At 43.2% G+C, this 16717-nt stretch overlaps 1 protein-coding gene across 2 annotated transcripts in view; it reads left to right on the top strand.

Moving 5' to 3' along the window:
* Nucleotides 1–1349: 1349 nt before the first annotated feature.
* Nucleotides 1350–16717, top strand: part of LOC108434526 (protocadherin Fat 4) — a 150975-nt gene continuing 135607 nt past the window's right edge. For both annotated transcript variants that reach the window (XM_037544670.1, XM_017709724.2), the window contains exon 1: nt 1350–6879. In XM_037544670.1, the coding sequence (XP_037400567.1) occupies nt 1774–6879 (5106 nt within the window). In that variant the 5' untranslated portion in view covers nt 1350–1773. The remainder of the gene's footprint in view (nt 6880–16717) is intronic.

Here is a 16717-nt window from a genome sequence, read left to right as displayed (position 1 = left end):
TATCTATCTATCTATCTATCTATCTATCTATCTATCTATCTATCTATCTGTCTATTTATATACTTATTTGTTTGTTTGTGTTTTTTTTTAAATAGAAAAAAAAGTATATTACTTGCAACTGATGATTCCTTTAACTTTCCTTGTAAACTTCAAGGAACTGAACCCAAAAAACAACAACAAAATCTTACTGTACACACACACACACACACACACACACACACACACACACACATATATATATCCATCCATCCCATCCATCCATTTTCCAAGCCGTTTCTCCGTCAGGGTCGCGGGGGGGGGGTGCTGGAGCCTATCCCAGCAGTCATTGGGCGGAAGGCAGGATACACCCTGGACAGGTCGCCAGTCCATCGCAGCATATATATATATATATATATATATATATATATATACGCATTATTTCAATATACATGATTACAAGTTTTATACATAAAGATTGGAGGAAAAAAACAAAAGAATCTGGACAATTACATTGGTAAAAGGTATCCCAAAATAGGGAAGCATTAGAAGATTTTAGTCCTTTCATTTTCATGTACAAAATAAAAGCCCAGTTATAAGGTAATCTTATAATATCTCCTTACACTTACAGTGTCTTCTGCAGAATGGTATGCATTATATTACGTGCTGATAATAGAAACAACTACTAAATATTCACCGTCTCATTTCTTGTTGTAGCTCCTCTAGGTGTACTTCATAGTAATGGCCGATAGATGGCAGTACCCGCCTATTAAAGAAACAATGAAACCAGCGCAGCCGTGAACAGTACAAACGGCAGCTATGCAGAACGAGCCGTTCAGCCGCTGTCATTTCGTTTGAGCCTTAAACTTTTAAAAGCAATTTAAATGGTTACATTCACAAAACGCTTGAATTCGCCTTTTACAAATGAAAGGGATATAAACAACAAAGCTGGCTGAATGCGAAAGCGTTTAAACGCTAAAATCTTCTGAATGAAAAAAAGTTGTTTAGCGAATGTTTAAGCCAATGAATCAGTACGAACTACACCTGTACATTCCTGCGTCCGTACATTGACTTCAAAAGGTGGAAACACTGGTTGAAAGCTCCTCCGGCGCGCTTCATATCCTGATCATTGTTATTATAGAGGAATAACGGTCCGCTTACCTGCCAAAGAGTTTGTCCTCATCAGGATTGACTGACACTGGAATCCACCAATCAGCTTAGCCCTCCGTTGGAAAGCAGCCTGCAGCGGGCGGGGTCAAAGCCCCTCGTCCAATGGACTCACCGGTGGGTGGGGGTTTCTCAACTTGGGCTTTTGTTCTGACTTAGTTTGGTCTGCAGGAGTGGAGCTGCTCATCGCACTGGACTTACGAGGAGTTGACGTTCACCCCTCAAACGGGCTCAGAGGAACTTTTTTCCAGGCGTCCAGCAAACTCTTCCAGCGGGGAAGTGACTTTTTCCGTTCTGAGCTCTCCTTTGTTTGGTGTTCTCTCCCGTGAGCTGGAACTTTTTTCACCGTTCTTGACAATGGAAACTCTGAGCGCTGGGATCTGTCTGTTTCTCTGAGGGCTCGTTTTTTCGCTTTTTGCATGGGGCAAAATTGCATCCTGCACAAACCAACAAGGAGCACTTTGGCAGTTGTAAAGGGGCAACTTCTGGATTGTGTTTGACTTTGTTTGGCTTTTCTTCTCCAGTTTGTGGATTACGCACAATGCTGTAGCGCTGGGGGGAAAGGGTCCCAGAGTGGATGCATCTGGCTGCAGGGATCTGTCCGAGAAAGGTGGGCTGGGACTTGCACTTATGGCGTCTTCACGCAGGACTTTGGCCGGGTTTCACCTGCTGCTCTTCACGCTGTGGACCTCCTCTCCGTGCTCCTCGTCCTCGCAAGTCCGCCAAGAGTTTCAGGTGCTGGAGGAGCAGCCGGTTGGCACGTACGTGGGCACGGTGGAGACGAGGCCGGGCTTCACGTACCGCTTCAGCGAGACTCACCGGCTGTTCGCCATCAACGCCACAACCGGCGTGGTCTACACGTCGTCCGTGATCGACCGCGAGTCGCTGCCCAGCAGCGTGATCAACATAGTGGTGCTGTCCAGCCAGCCCACCTACCCGACGGAGGTGCGGATCGTCGTGCTGGACATCAACGACAACTCGCCCGTCTTCCCGGACGCCTCGATCGTCGTGTCGTTCAAGGAGGACGCGACGAGCGGCCGGCAGGTCATCCTGGACACGGCCACGGACGCGGACATCGGCAGCAACGGTGTGGACCACACCACGTACAGGATAGTGCACGGCAACGAGCAGAGAAAGTTTCGTCTGGACATCACGGTGAACCCCAGCGGCGAGGGCGCGTTTCTGCACTTAGTGACCACGGGGGGCTTGGATAGAGAGCTGACGCCTTTCTACCAGCTCCTCATCGAAGTGGAGGATAAAGGGGAGCCTAAAAAATACGGCTACCTGCAGGTGAACGTCACCATTCAGGATATTAACGACAACCCACCCGCGTTTGACTTGGATCAGTATCAGACTAGTGTGTTTGAGGATGCAGCCATAGGATCCAGTGTTTTACAGATAACAGCCTCAGACCAGGATGAGGGGGCCAACGCAGACATCAGGTACTTTTTAGATGAAGGAACTCCTTTCCAAATAGACCCTAAAGCAGGTACTATAATAATTAAAGAGGCTTTAGACTATGAAGTTAAGAAGGAATATTCTCTTACTGTCCACGCTGTAGACAATGGAGTGCCCTCTCTCTCAGGCAGGACAGAAGCAACTATTAAACTTCTCGATGTGAATGATAATGACCCTGTGGTTAAATTTCGATATTTTCCCACCACCTCCAAGTTTGCCTCTGTGGATGAGAACGCACAGATTGGAACAGTGGTAGCATTACTGACCGTGTCAGACTCAGATTCCTCCACAGCTAATGGTAATATATCTGTTTCCATACTTGGGGGAAATGAGCAAGGCCACTTTGAAGTGCACACCTCCCCCGTTCCTAACCTGAGCTTAATTAAAGTGGCTAGTGTACTAGACAGAGAGCGCATATCCTCTTATAACCTCACTGTGTCTGTTTCTGACGACGGTAAGCCAGTAGCTCGGTCCTCGTTCGCTAGCCTCGTCATATTTGTGAATGACATTAATGACCACCCGCCCATATTCCAGGAAGCAGTGTATAGGGTGGACATTAGTGAAGATGTACCCAAAGGCAGCTATATTAAAGGAGTCTCAGCCACTGATGGTGACTCTGGGCAGAACGCTAACCTGCGCTACTCACTAGTGTCAGGGAACAGCCTGGGCTGGTTTGCCATTAGCGAGAACAGCGGCCTGGTCACCAGTGCTGCGGCGCTTGACAGGGAAACGGCGTCTGAGATTGTGCTGAACATCAGTGCGAAAGACCAGGGACTGCAGCCCAAAATTTCTTACACCAAACTGATCGTGAACATCACCGATGTGAATGACCAGGTCCCCACGTTCACACAGAGCACTTACCACGTGGCGCTGGTTGAACACTCGCCAGCCGGTAGCGAACTGCTACTACTGTCCGCCACAGACTCGGACCTTGGTGCCAATGGCACGGTGCGCTTCACCTTCGACCCAGAGACACCAGCTAACGTGCAGGAGCTGTTCCGGCTAGATGCGGTCACGGGGAGGATAAGTACTGCTACTGAGCTAGATAGAGAAGACCAGGGTTCCTACCTGCTGTATGTTAAAGCTACTGATGCAGGTTCTCCGCCTTTACACTCTGTTGCTAAAGTCAACGTCACGCTAAAAGACATTAATGACAATCGGCCAGTGTTTTACCCTGTGCAGTATTTCGCTAACGTTAAAGAGAATGAGCCGCCAGGTTCTTATGTCACTACCGTATCTGCCTCCGATCCTGACTTGGGGCGAAATGGCACGGTCAGATACACCATCACAGCTGGCGATACGTCCAAATTCCACATCAACAGCAACACTGGTAAAATCACCACCCAGGTGCTTCTCGACAGAGAGGAGAAAACAACCTACCAGCTGCAGGTCTCAGCCACAGATGGAGGAGAGCTGCGCTCTCACACACATGCCATCATCACTATCACTGTGGTTGACACTCAGGATAACCCCCCCATCTTCGGTCAGAAGGAATATAGCTTTGTGATGTTTGAGAATGTACCCCCTAATGCTGTGATAGGAACAGTGTCTGCCACTACAGTTGACCTGAACACTAATATCACCTACCTGATAGCATCAGGAGATCAAAGAGGCCTGTTTGCTGTTAATGGTGGCACAGGGCAAATAACAGCCATCAGCTTGATAGACAGAGAAGAACAGGCATTTTACCAGCTTAAAGTGATAGCCAGAGGTGGGGACATCACAGGTGAAGCTTTAGTAAACATCACAGTGAAGGATCTGAATGACAACGCTCCACATTTTCTCCATGCTGTGGAACATCTGAGTGCTGTGGAGAACTGGAACACAGGACATCACATTTCCCAGGTTAAAGCCTTTGATCCAGATGAAGGCACTAATGGCATGATAGTGTACAGCCTCCGACAAAATCCCAAAGGATTGTTTCATATACACGAGAAACATGGTCTCATCACACTCACTGGCCCTTTAGAGGTCTCCACCAGCTCGTACCAGGTGGAGGTTGTGGCCTCGGACCTCGGTATCCCCCAGCGCACTTCCACACTCATTTTGACGGTCAGCGTGTATGATGTCAACGACAATGCTCCTGTATTTGACCAGCTTTCTTATGAGGTTGTCATCCTGGAGTCGGAGCCTGTGAACAGTCGCTTCTTCAAGGTGGAGGCCACTGACAAAGACTCTGGGCTAAATGGAGAAATAGTTTATGACATCACAGCCGGGAACACTAATGATGTTTTTGGAATCTTCCCTGATGGACAGTTGTATATTAAGGCAGACCTGGACAGAGAAGTGCAGGACAGGTACAGTCTTCTACTGGTAGCAAGGGACAGAGCTGTAGAACCACTGAGTGCGAGTGTTAATGTGACCATCATTCTAGATGATGTCAATGATAACCGTCCTCTTTTCAATAGCACAAACTATGTGTTCCGTTTTGAAGAAGAGCAACCGCGTGGTTCTCTGGTCGGACGTGTTTTCACTGAAGATAAAGACTTTGGTCCAAACAGTGAAGTAAGGTATGCTTTTGAAACACCTCAGCCAAACTTTGAGCTGAATGCCATCACTGGAGAGTTGACCAGCACACTTCAGTTGGACAGGGAATCTCTGATGAGGCAGCGAGGTGCGGCTGTGTTCACCTTCACAGTCATCTCATCTGATCAGGGCCTTCCCAAGCCTCTCAAAGACCAAGCCAAAGTGCAGGTTTATATTCAGGACATTAATGACAATGCACCCAAATTCAACAAGGACATTTACCAGGCCTCAATCTCAGAGTCAGCACAGAACATGACACAGCTGCTGAGGGTTTCTGCCTCAGATGTGGATGAGAACAAAAACGGACTGGTGCGCTATCATATCACAGAGGGTAATGAGGAGAACCAGTTTAGCATTGACAGCAGTTCTGGTCAGGTCACATTGGTGGGAAAGTTGGACTATGAAGCAACATCCTCTTACTCTCTGAAGATCATAGCTGAAGATTCTGGTGCTGTCCCTCTGTCCTCTTCCTGCCTGCTAAGTGTTAGTGTTCTAGATGAGAATGATAACTCCCCATCCTTCCCTAAGTCCACCATGGCAGTAGATGTTCTTGAGAACATGAGAATTGGAGAACTAGTGGCATCTATTACAGCAACAGACTCAGATTCAGGTTCTAATGCTGACATAATGTATAGCATCATGGCTAACAACAACCATGGCACTTTCAGTATTAGCCCCAGTACTGGCAGCATTTTCCTTGTCAGAAAGCTGGACTATGAAACTCAGTCTGTCTACAAACTCAACATCACTGCCAAGGACAATGGCAGGCCACCCAGATCCTCCTCCATCCCTCTTGTTATTCACGTGCGAGATTTCAATGACAATCCCCCTGTTTTCACCCCAGGTGATATTTTTAAGTCCATCCCTGAAAACCTTCCCCTTTCGACCTCCATTATGACCATTACAGCTCATGACACAGATGCAGACATTAATGGGCAGCTGGAGTACTCCATTGTCCAGCAGATGCCTAGAGGAAGCCATTTCCGTATTGACCCTATCACTGGGGTCATCTTCACCAGCAGTGAGATCGACCGAGAGTTCTCCAACATGTTTGAGCTGACTGTCAAAGCAACAGATCAAGCAGTTCCTGTCGAGTTCCGTCGGTTTGCTCTGAAAAATGTCACAATATGGGTCACGGATCAAAATGATAATGTTCCTAACTTTATCTCCCAGAATGCCTTGGTGGCTGAAGCCAACATCGTCATTGGCTCAATCCTTACAACGGTCGTGGCTTTTGACCCAGATGAGGGTGCAAACGGAGAGGTGGAGTATGAGCTGGCTAAAGGTGACTCAGACACCTTCATCATGGACAGGTATAGTGGTGACATACGAGTGGCCTCTCAGCTCATCCCTTCAAAGCTAATCTACAGCCTGACTGTTTCTGCCACCGACCATGGCACAGAGCGCAAGATGTCCAGGACAGAGCTGACCATCATCCTCCAGGGAACAGATGGGCCAGTCTTCTCCCAGCCCAAGTACATCACCATTCTGAAGGAAGGGCAGCCCCCTGGCACCAACGTCATATCCTTGGACGCATCCAGCCCTCGTGGCTCGGGGACCAAGGTGGAGTATTTCATCGTGTCTGTCCGGAGTGGCGGCAAGGCCGTAGGGAGGCTGTTCACTATCGGGCGCCACACGGGCGTGATCCAGACAGCAACAGAACTGGACAGAGAGCAGGGGGTGGACCTGTACCTACTGGACGTTTATGCCATAGAGACTGAGGCCAGCCAGCCCCGGACTCAGAAAGCTGAGGTGAGTCACCCTTGGTTTACTGGCTTTTCTGCTTAGCTGTTATTGTGTTGTTTGTTTAGGTTTCATTTTACAGGGAAATTTAATTGAGATCTGTTTTTGTGTATATGTCTGGATGCTGATGGTTCCTGCATATTGTGCTAGAAGGGCTCCAAAGAAACATAATGAGAATTCTGTGCTCTGCTGTAACATATGCTGAAGCCATTGGCCTGGTTTAGATGGACTCATATGAAGGTTTCTGATGGAAAAGCTGGTAGTGGTATTGTCCAGTTAAAGCACACATACATCTCTGAGTTCTGTCCATGTATTTACACATTGATTTTTGAGAGGTCTGGAGTGCATTGAATGTATATTATCTTTAACTTGAGTAAGTCAGCTTTGTTTTAGGAGGAGTTTTGAGCCTGTGGCAAGATAGCCTTATTGTTCCAGCTCCGAGAAAGCACAGCTCTGATAGCTTTAGTGGGTTTTGTCTCGGAGAGGAAAGTGTGTGTGCTGCATCCTGTGTGCCGAGTTCCTGCAGTGAACGGCCAGAGCTGCGTTATCAGCTGCTGCGAATTCCACAAATCAAGACGTCAGACAGCTTTACTGATTACTGATATTAATCGCGTCCCAACAGGGGGTGGAGTGTGTAGCGGAGAATCGTAAATTTTTTCAGTGCTGTTTTCAGTCCAGAAACAACGGGAGGAGGTTGGGACAAAGAGTATGGAAAGCTGGGGGAAGAGAAAAAGAGCGAGAGAGTTGTAGCCTCTTAGCCTCTCTCAGATACCTGTCTCCCACAGAGCGAGAGGGAATTACTCTGGATTTGAGCACTTGGGGCCGGGTTAGTGCCGGGTGGTCCCAGGGCTCCTGCTTTGTGCCACCAGATTTAGCTCAGAGGGCAATAAGTGACCATTAAATTCGGCTGACCTCCTAAGTCCCGTTGAATAGATTTTTTTTTTCTCTCCAGAGAAAGCAAGAGGAGAAATACTTAAAGCTGAAGTTCGATTGCACCGCTGTGATGGTTCTCTTGCGCTCCTGGTAAATTGTCCCCTCGGGATGGAGTTAAAATCCTGTGCAGCCTAAAAAAAATGAGAAAAACTTTAGCTTGGCTTTTGGGGTGGCTGAGGCCAAGCCACTCCTAAAATGAAAACCAAATGTGATTCTATATATGCGTTTAGGAAATTTCAGCTGGAACCAAAAATTTCATGTTATTACAGGCTTGATGATACGCGTGTATAAATTGGATTTTTTTTCCTCTTGCTCGGCACAGCCCAGAAGGGCTGCTGTGGTGCTTCCTGTTAGGAAACGTGTTTTGTATTATTGCTTTGGAAAAAGCGCCTCTCCAGAGTGCATTTCTTTCAGGGAAGTGTGTGTGTACAAGTCAATGGTTGGCAGTTCATCATCTATGCAGACTAAATGCATACTGTCATGCATGCAACACTTACGTTGGAATGTTTAATATCCTTAAAATGTATGTTTTTATTACAGACTCCTCAGAATTTGAAGTGAATTCTGTGAGCATTCCGTACTTTATGACTTGATCAGGTGACCAAACCAGAACTACTGTAGAGCTCTTTCCTTTAACCCTTTTTTGCTTCCTTTAATGATGCCTTCTGCCTTTAAATATAGCTTCAATTCCACCAATTTTTGGAAATGTCTGTAAATTGAGATGCAGTTATTCAAAGTGGTTTGATGGGAAATGATTAATTGTAGGTAGATTTTTTTAAGCAATGGTTTTTATCAGAACACAGAGTTGCAATGTTTACAATACAAATATAGCCATTTATTCTCCAAAACAAGGATGGTTATGACTATACATATATGAAAAGATCTCGAATTATTGTACTCATTAACCAATTTCTAAGGCTTTGCATTCATTACCTTACTGAGTAATAGTTTTCTATGAGATGGCTGTTAGAGGCATTCATTGCTTGAGATGCCTGGTTCCTATGACATCTTGTTGTACATAACTCTGGACAGATTCCTGTAGAACAGCACATTTCACACCAAAGCACTCTGAATTAACTTGTTTGAGTCTGTACAATGTTTACAAAAATGGTAAAAATGTAAACTCCCCTTTTATAACATGATTTCTCAGTTATGTTGATATCAGAACTGGTTTATGAGGAGCCTGGCCACTTCCTGCTTCCCCCATTATATCAAAAGCATGACTGCAAAATGCCAGAGGGCACCCACAATCAAGTCCTCAATGAATGTGAGGGAATGGAGCTCAATAGCTAAAAAGGAAAAGTTAAAATAGTTTTTTAATCACTTATCTAAAACTTTCCTTGAATTTGAGAAAGTAGAAGGATGTATTTCACTAAAAAAGCAAAGAAAATGTTCTTATATATTTCCTTTTTTCTATAGTAAATGGGTTTTGGGCAGCAGCATTACCGCTTCTGAGTGCCAATTGGTTGGTGAGCGGAGCAGCTCATAGGCTGTTTGCGCTCACAGACGTATATGAGGCGCTGTTTTAAATTCCTATAACTTGAGTTTAAAAGCTCTTAAACATATAACAGCAGTATGAAATCGCTTTAGGCTACTCAGTGTTCAGAAAATGACTATTCTTTTACATGAAAAATGTTAAAGCATTTATAGTATGTGATTTTGTTCAAATGCTCCATCTTAACCCATTCAGTTTTGGCTTAGCATACTGCTCCTTCTACAGTTAAAGTAATAAGAACCCACTAGAACAGTGACTGCTCAAGTTCCACATACTTATCTATGTTACCAAAGTAGATACACTGTGGGACAAAATCAGGTAAGATAGTGTTAATTGTGGTAAACTAGAGCCCCAATAGTCATCATTGTTACATGTCATGATTTATTTATAGGTTACATAGGCTTTGAATGACGTGCCAGTAAGTGCAGGTTGTAAAGGAAATGGCCCTCAGATGTTGGGAAGCTGCTGGAGTTTCTTTTGTCTGCGTGCTCAGATTTAGCTCCATTGACGTTCCAGGGTTTGGCGCCTGGTCACGTCTTTATTCCACCCGTCTTTAGGCTATGCATGAGCGGCCCCTGTGTGCTTCATCTTTTCTGTTCGTCCGACTCTTTTTTAACTTTCCTCCCCTCCCCTGCCCATCTCCACAAAGACAGGGGGTAATTGATTGTAACTCTCTCTAACAATTTGGGTCCCACCCCCCACCCCTCCCTTCCCACAACCGACACAGTGAGTGAACCTCTGGTCTCTGTAGGTACAGATATTGATGTCAATGTACCATCTGTCTGATCTGCTGCTAATGGTGGTCTCTCTCTCTCTCTCTCTCTCTCTCTCTCTCTCTCTCTCTCTCTCTCTCTCTCTCTCAGCCTCTCAGTTTCTGTGGGCAGTGGGAGGTAGAAAGTTTTGGACAGTTAAGGAGCTTGTACATTCCACAGAAAAAAAGAGAGAGAGAGGGAGAGAGCAAGAGACAGAGAGTTAGCATGAGCAGATGGCTGAGGAAGATAGAGGTGTCTTATGTGTGTTTATTTAACTCCGAGGGCTGTGTGTGTGTGTGTGTGTGTGTGTGTGTGTGTGTGTGTGTGTGTGTGTGTGTGTGTGTGTGGATGGCTTGCAGTCTCCACTTTGCCCTCGTTCCTCACTATTGTTCTGTACCCATCCAGAAACGGCCAAATCCACCAACATTACTCACTCATTTCAGTGCTTAGCGCAGTTAGCGCTGACAGCAGCGTGACTTATGACGGAAAAATGATGAATTCCTTACCCAGTGCCTGTGTAATTGGTTTTTACTAGGACATTATGCTTGTGCTAAAAGTGGTAGCAAATTAGGCCTTTAGTTTTAGGCCTGTCTGGCTGCGATTGTCATTACATTAGAGGTCAGTTCAGATGAGTCAGTGTAATTGACTGAAACGTGTACTGTATCAGTGTTTCACACAGATTTGAAATGTACTTTGTTGCTGAGGTGGGATGTGGGGGGCTGGTTAAATAAACTTAACTAAACAATAAAGCTTTTAAGCTTAAAGAAACAAAATGCATAATAACACTTTTTCTTATTTTCTTACAATGACTGCAGTCAACTAGGTATGTCAGTTAAGTTGACTTTCACAACACTAAAACTTTTATGACTTTATGCCTTTTTTGAGCCTGAAAGATGTATTTTTCAAAATACATTTTGAAACTGTATTCAGAGTGCAAAATAAAAACATTCAGACCGTAGATATTTAAGGATTAAGTTAAGATCTATATAAACCCAAGATATTAAATATTAATTGAGATAGTAGTGTAATTAATGTATATATATATATATATATATATATATATATATATATATATATAGTTGCAATAAAATAAAAAAAAACCCTCATATATATATATATATATATATATATATATATATATATGGATGTAACATTAAGAATTGGTGGTACATTATGTTATGTAATGTAATGTTCATTACATTCAGAAATGACATTAGTGAAACTTTGTGTATTTTAATGAAAAATATTTAGATTTTATGTGTGTAGATCTGTTAAAAGCTGTGTTTTCTGGTCATGTTCTGGCTGGCACATTTAAATTATGCTTAGAATTAGCTACAATTGTCATGAATGAAACAATAACTACTGAAACATTTTGTAAAGCTTGGGTGGTGTTGTGATTGTTTTGGTTGTTACAAATAATGTTGGTTAGTGTAGTGTAGTGTAGTGGTTAACACCTCTGCCTTCTACGCTGTAGACTGGGGTTCAATCCCCGACCAGGGCAAGCACCCTACACTATACCAATAAGGGTCCTTAGGCAAGACTCCTACCACCACCTTGGCCTACCTGTGTAAAATGATCAAATTTTAAGTCGCTCTGGAGCATCAGCAAAATGCCGTAAATGTAAAATGAAAGGTTGATTTTTAAATAATAAAATAGACATAATTAAAAGCCAAGTCAATCGAAAGTCCATTTAAGTCTATTTAAGCCCTGTTTTTAAACCCAAAGCTCAAACCGTGTGGGATAAATAAACTATAGTAGCACATTTTCAGTACATTTATTAGTCTATATTACAGCATACGTAATATCACTTTCTGTATAATGAGCCAGAACTGCCAATTTATAATATTATTATGTTATTATTATTTGTAACTATATAAGAAGTTGCTTATTTAAATAACACAAACCAAATAATGTACTACGTCGAAAACGAGACAACCGAGTCTACAACTTTTTGGTATAGGTGTAGGACCCTTTAGATACAGTGCAAGGGCCTTTATATGGCTCACAGTATTTACATCAAAATATCAGCAAAGATATTTTAAGCCAACTTAAAAATGATGAATCAGCCTATTTTCAGTTGTCAATTGCATGTTTTTAGTGCAGAAATCTGATTCTGTCCTAGGATGATTTCAATTGTGCATCTCTCGCGTCTCTTAACCGTGCTTTAACAAATCCAAAAATGAAAAAGCGAAGGCATTGAAAAAGATAGCATTTGTCCGTCCATCCATCCATCCATTTTCTAAGCCACTTCTCCAGGGTCGCGGGGGGGTGCTGGAGCCTATCCCAGCAGTCATCGGGCGGAAGGCAGGACACACCCTGGACAAGTCGCCAGTCCATCGCAGGGCAGACAGACACAGACAGTCACTCACACCTAGGGGGTCCAATTGGCCTGACTGCATGTTTTTGGACTGTGGGAAACCGGAGAACCCGGAGGAAACCCACGCAGACACGGGGAGAACATGCAAACTCCACACAGAGAGGACCCTGGCCGCCCGGCCGGGGAATCGAACCCTGGCCCTCCTTGCTGTGAGGCAACAGCGCTACCCACCACACCACCGTGCCACCCCAGATAGCATTTGTATTGGGGGCCATTCTTTAGCCCACTTTGGAAGAATAATGTCAAATTCTGAATCAGTCACGGCCAACAAACCATCTTTTCAGCTGGCCAATGGTGGAGGAACTACTCAGCAGACTGGAATGATGGAACTACTTCTTGTGGCGTAAGAGGATGCCACAACTAAACACATGCATTTGGAAAAAATGGTTCAGGCCTTCTTCAACAATGCTTCAAACTATTGTTCTGTTGCTCGCATGAACTGATCTTCTCGTGGTGTAGGGTTTTGGGGTTTATGTAAAAGTTTAGAGCCCTTGTTAAAGTATTCGGCTGGCCTTTTTTTTCTCCTGGAAGCGTTTCAGCCTTGGGTTTTATTCAGCTCTTATTAAAAGGAATGGCACGCTATTCTTTCTCAGTGTGAAGTCTGTTTACTTTGAACGAGTGGAGTTCTGGGAGAAAAAGGCAAACGAACAGGAGAACCTTCACCTGCATTTCAGAGCTAGAAACAGATTCTGGGATAGATTCAGTGTGTCTGGGACCTCAGCCCTGAGGAAATGTGATTAAGGCATTACGAGTGGAGAGAGAACATGATGTGCAAGAGGAGAAAAGAGGAGGAACCGAGGTCATAAATCAGTCTGTGCGAGTTGAGTGTACATCAAGATTGATGTAGTGGTCGTGCTACCTGGACTCAACACACACAAGCAGTGGTCATGGGTAAATGTGGCCCCTACCTTGCCACAGTAGGTGGTATATGACCATGTAAGCTGAAGAATGTGTGTCTCTTAAAGGCAAATTCAGATGATTTTTTTCAAAATATGAGCATAAATAGGCTTTGATTTAATGCAAAATGCTTGGTTCTATAGAAGCTCACTGAATCAGAATTGTTCATAGGGATGATGTTTGGAACCAGACATCTGAAGGGTTTAAAGGGGAACTCCTATTTTATAATATTTCATACAATCTCTGTACATTTAATCAGATTTAAAGTAAACCAAGTTATTCAAAGCAGTTTGATATGAAATGCTATTTTCTAGAGAATGTGTCGCGGTGGTGGTGATGGGAACTAGACATCACGCCCCTAAAAGGTACGAAAGGTACGAAAACACTGGCTGATATCTGAGGCATTGTTTTACGATAGATAAAACTTATTTTTTAATATCAATTTAGGGTAAAGGCAACTAATTTTAGCTTTATCAACATTACATGTAAAAGCTCTGAAGTTCAGGTGGGCTATATGTTGTTATCATGATAAGTTTAATCATAGTGAGATGCTTTTCTAAATATATAATGGGTATTGTCAGCACATAAAGAACATTAAATGCATATTTTATTACAAAGAGAGCGTGATTAGTGCTGTTTACTTGGATTTAAAGTGGCATGGTATTTAAAATGTGCCCTTGCGTTGCATTGCATTTGTGTGCTGAGATATTTTGATGCGTATTGTGCTCTGTGAAAATGGTTTTAAGTGTTGTGTTATAATGTTGTTGCCATACTCAGACATGCGTAGGTTCATCATTCTTTTTTTCTGTAGTAAATAAAACGGCTACATTTGCGTTGCCGCTCCCTGGTTCCTATCACTACCCGTCTTAAGAAATCAAATTAGGTAAATTTCTATATGACTTACCATTTCATATCACATCACTCTTGAGTATCTTTGTTTACACCTCAGTGATGAAATTGACAAAAATGTGGAAAAATTGGTGGAATTCAAGGGTAAATAGGCCAAAGGCGGTTTGGCGTTTCCAGTTAATACTTTCACTCCAGTTGGTTTATGGCGATGTTGTTCAGTTAAATGCACTGAGGCCTTGTGAACGCAGCGTCTGGTCTAAAGTTTTCCATGATGTAAATAAATAGCATTTAGTAATTAATGTGGATAATTAACATTTAACATTTAATGTGAATAATTAATGTCTATAAATGACCTCTTGTTGCTTGATCAGCTTTTTGGCTTGCTTTATTTTCTTTCCTATGTTTTTCACCTCCCTCGCTCTCTCTCTCTCTCTCTCTCGCTGATTGTCACGCCTCATTAGCCGCTCTCCTTCAGAACACATGGCCACTCCATCGGTCTTCACCCACCCTTCCCTGTGTCCACCTCATTGGACGTTATTAATGATCATGTGATCTAACACTTTTTGGCACCGGCTGAAATCTGATTGGAGCGTGACAGGGGTCAGCTCGAGAGATGGAAAGTTAGCTGTGGCACAGAAAGAACGCACACAAATTTGTGTTTGCAGGGCTCGCAAAGTCAAATCATGATGGACTTGATGGATTAGTTTGAAAATTTAGAAACATACACAGTTTTCTGCTGTCCCCAAATGTAGCCCATCAGCCAAGACAAGTGTCTAAAGGAAGCTACAAGGCCAATGTAGCTAACAAGTAGTGGAAATGTAGCATCGGGCTAATTGTGGCATGCCTAAATCATCACTACACTCAGCACAAACTGTGTCAAGTTGTTGAGTCATATCAAATATAAACTTGCTCATGCAGTTTCTGCCACTGTGTAACAAACTGTTCTATGTAAAAAAAACACATACAAGTGGCTTCAAGATAACCGCTACTGTTGTTTTGGGCTATGTGATGTACTTTTGTCCAATTTTATAGATGACACTATTCAGTATAGTGTCAGAAACCGCAAAAGCAAGTCTTTTTAAGATTACTTAACAAATCAACCCAGTCTAAGGCAAATATGCATTGATTTAGGGATTTTTGCCATATGCTAACTGCAAATGCTAACTGGGGAATGTTGTCTGTATGAGCTTTCGTTGCTTGTTAGCGACATTAGCTTCATAACTGCAGCGCAAAACTGAAAAAGCAAACTTCAGACTAGGGTCTGACGAATATGAACATTTTTAAGGGGCTAAAACAATCTGAAAAACAATTAAAATGGTTGATAAAATTGTATTATTTGTACAGATTATACAGCCCCATTTCCAAAAAAGTTAGGACACTGTGGAGAATGTAAATAAAAGCAGGATGCAATGATGTGCAAATCATGTACATCATATTTTTAAAGGAAAATACTAAAAAGACAACATATCAAATGTTGAAACTGAGAAATTTTAATGATTTTTGAAAAATATTTGCCCATTTTGAATTTGATGCCAACAGCATGTTCCAAAAAAGTTGGGACGGGGACAGGTTTACTCCTGTGTTTCATCACGTCTTCTTTTAACAACACTACAAGTGTTTAGGAACTGAGGAGACGCTACCGTAGCTCTGAAAGTGAAATGTTTTCTGTTCTTGTTTGACACAGGATTTCAGTTGCTCAGTTCAGGGGCTCATTTATCATATTGTTTATTTCATAATGCACCATATGTTTTCAGTAGTGACACGTCTGGACTGCAGGCAGGTCAGTTTAGCACCTAGACTCTTTTAACACAGAGCAGTGCTGCTGTAATATATGCAGAATGTGGTTTGACATCGTCTTGCTGAAATAATCCAAGGCCTTCCCTGAAAAAGACGTCATCTGGATGGCAGCATATGTTGCCAGAACATGTATATATAGTTCAGCATTAATGGAGCCTTCACAGATGTGTACATCAAACATGCCCCCCTTATGTCCACTAATGCCCCCCTAAACCATCATGAATACTGGCTTTAGAACTGTGCACTGATAACAAGCTGAGTGGTCTTTAGCCCGGGGGACACAGTGTGCATGATTTCCAAAAAGAAGTTCAAATGTTGATTCGTGGACCACAGGACACTTTTCCACCTCCCTTCAGTCCATTTTAAATGAGCCCAGGCCCAGAGAAGGTGGCAGCATTTCTGGATCCTGTTTATATCTGGTTTCTTCTTTGCGTTTTAGAGTTTTAACTTGCATTTGTGGATGCAGTGATTAACTGTTTTCACAGACAGTGGTTTTCATAAGTGTTTCTGAGCCCATGCAGTAATTTCTGCATTAAAAACAGAATCTTGTCTGTTTTTAATGCAGTGCTGCCTGACGACCCGAAAATCACGGCCAGCAAGTACTGGTTTTCAGCTTTGTCCCCTACATACAGAGATTTTTCCAGATTCTCTGAGTCTTTTAATGATATTATGTACCCTAGACGATGAAAAGCGTTGAGAAACGTTCTTCTTGAATTGTTGCACTATTGATGGTGCAGTCTTTCACAG

The sequence above is a fragment of the Pygocentrus nattereri genome, chromosome 14, assembly GCF_015220715.1.
Source record: "Pygocentrus nattereri isolate fPygNat1 chromosome 14, fPygNat1.pri, whole genome shotgun sequence".
NCBI classification, from domain to species: domain Eukaryota; kingdom Metazoa; phylum Chordata; class Actinopteri; order Characiformes; family Serrasalmidae; genus Pygocentrus; species Pygocentrus nattereri.
The sequence above is the reverse complement of the archived record's forward strand: the minus strand, read 5'-3'. Positions and strand labels throughout refer to the sequence as shown.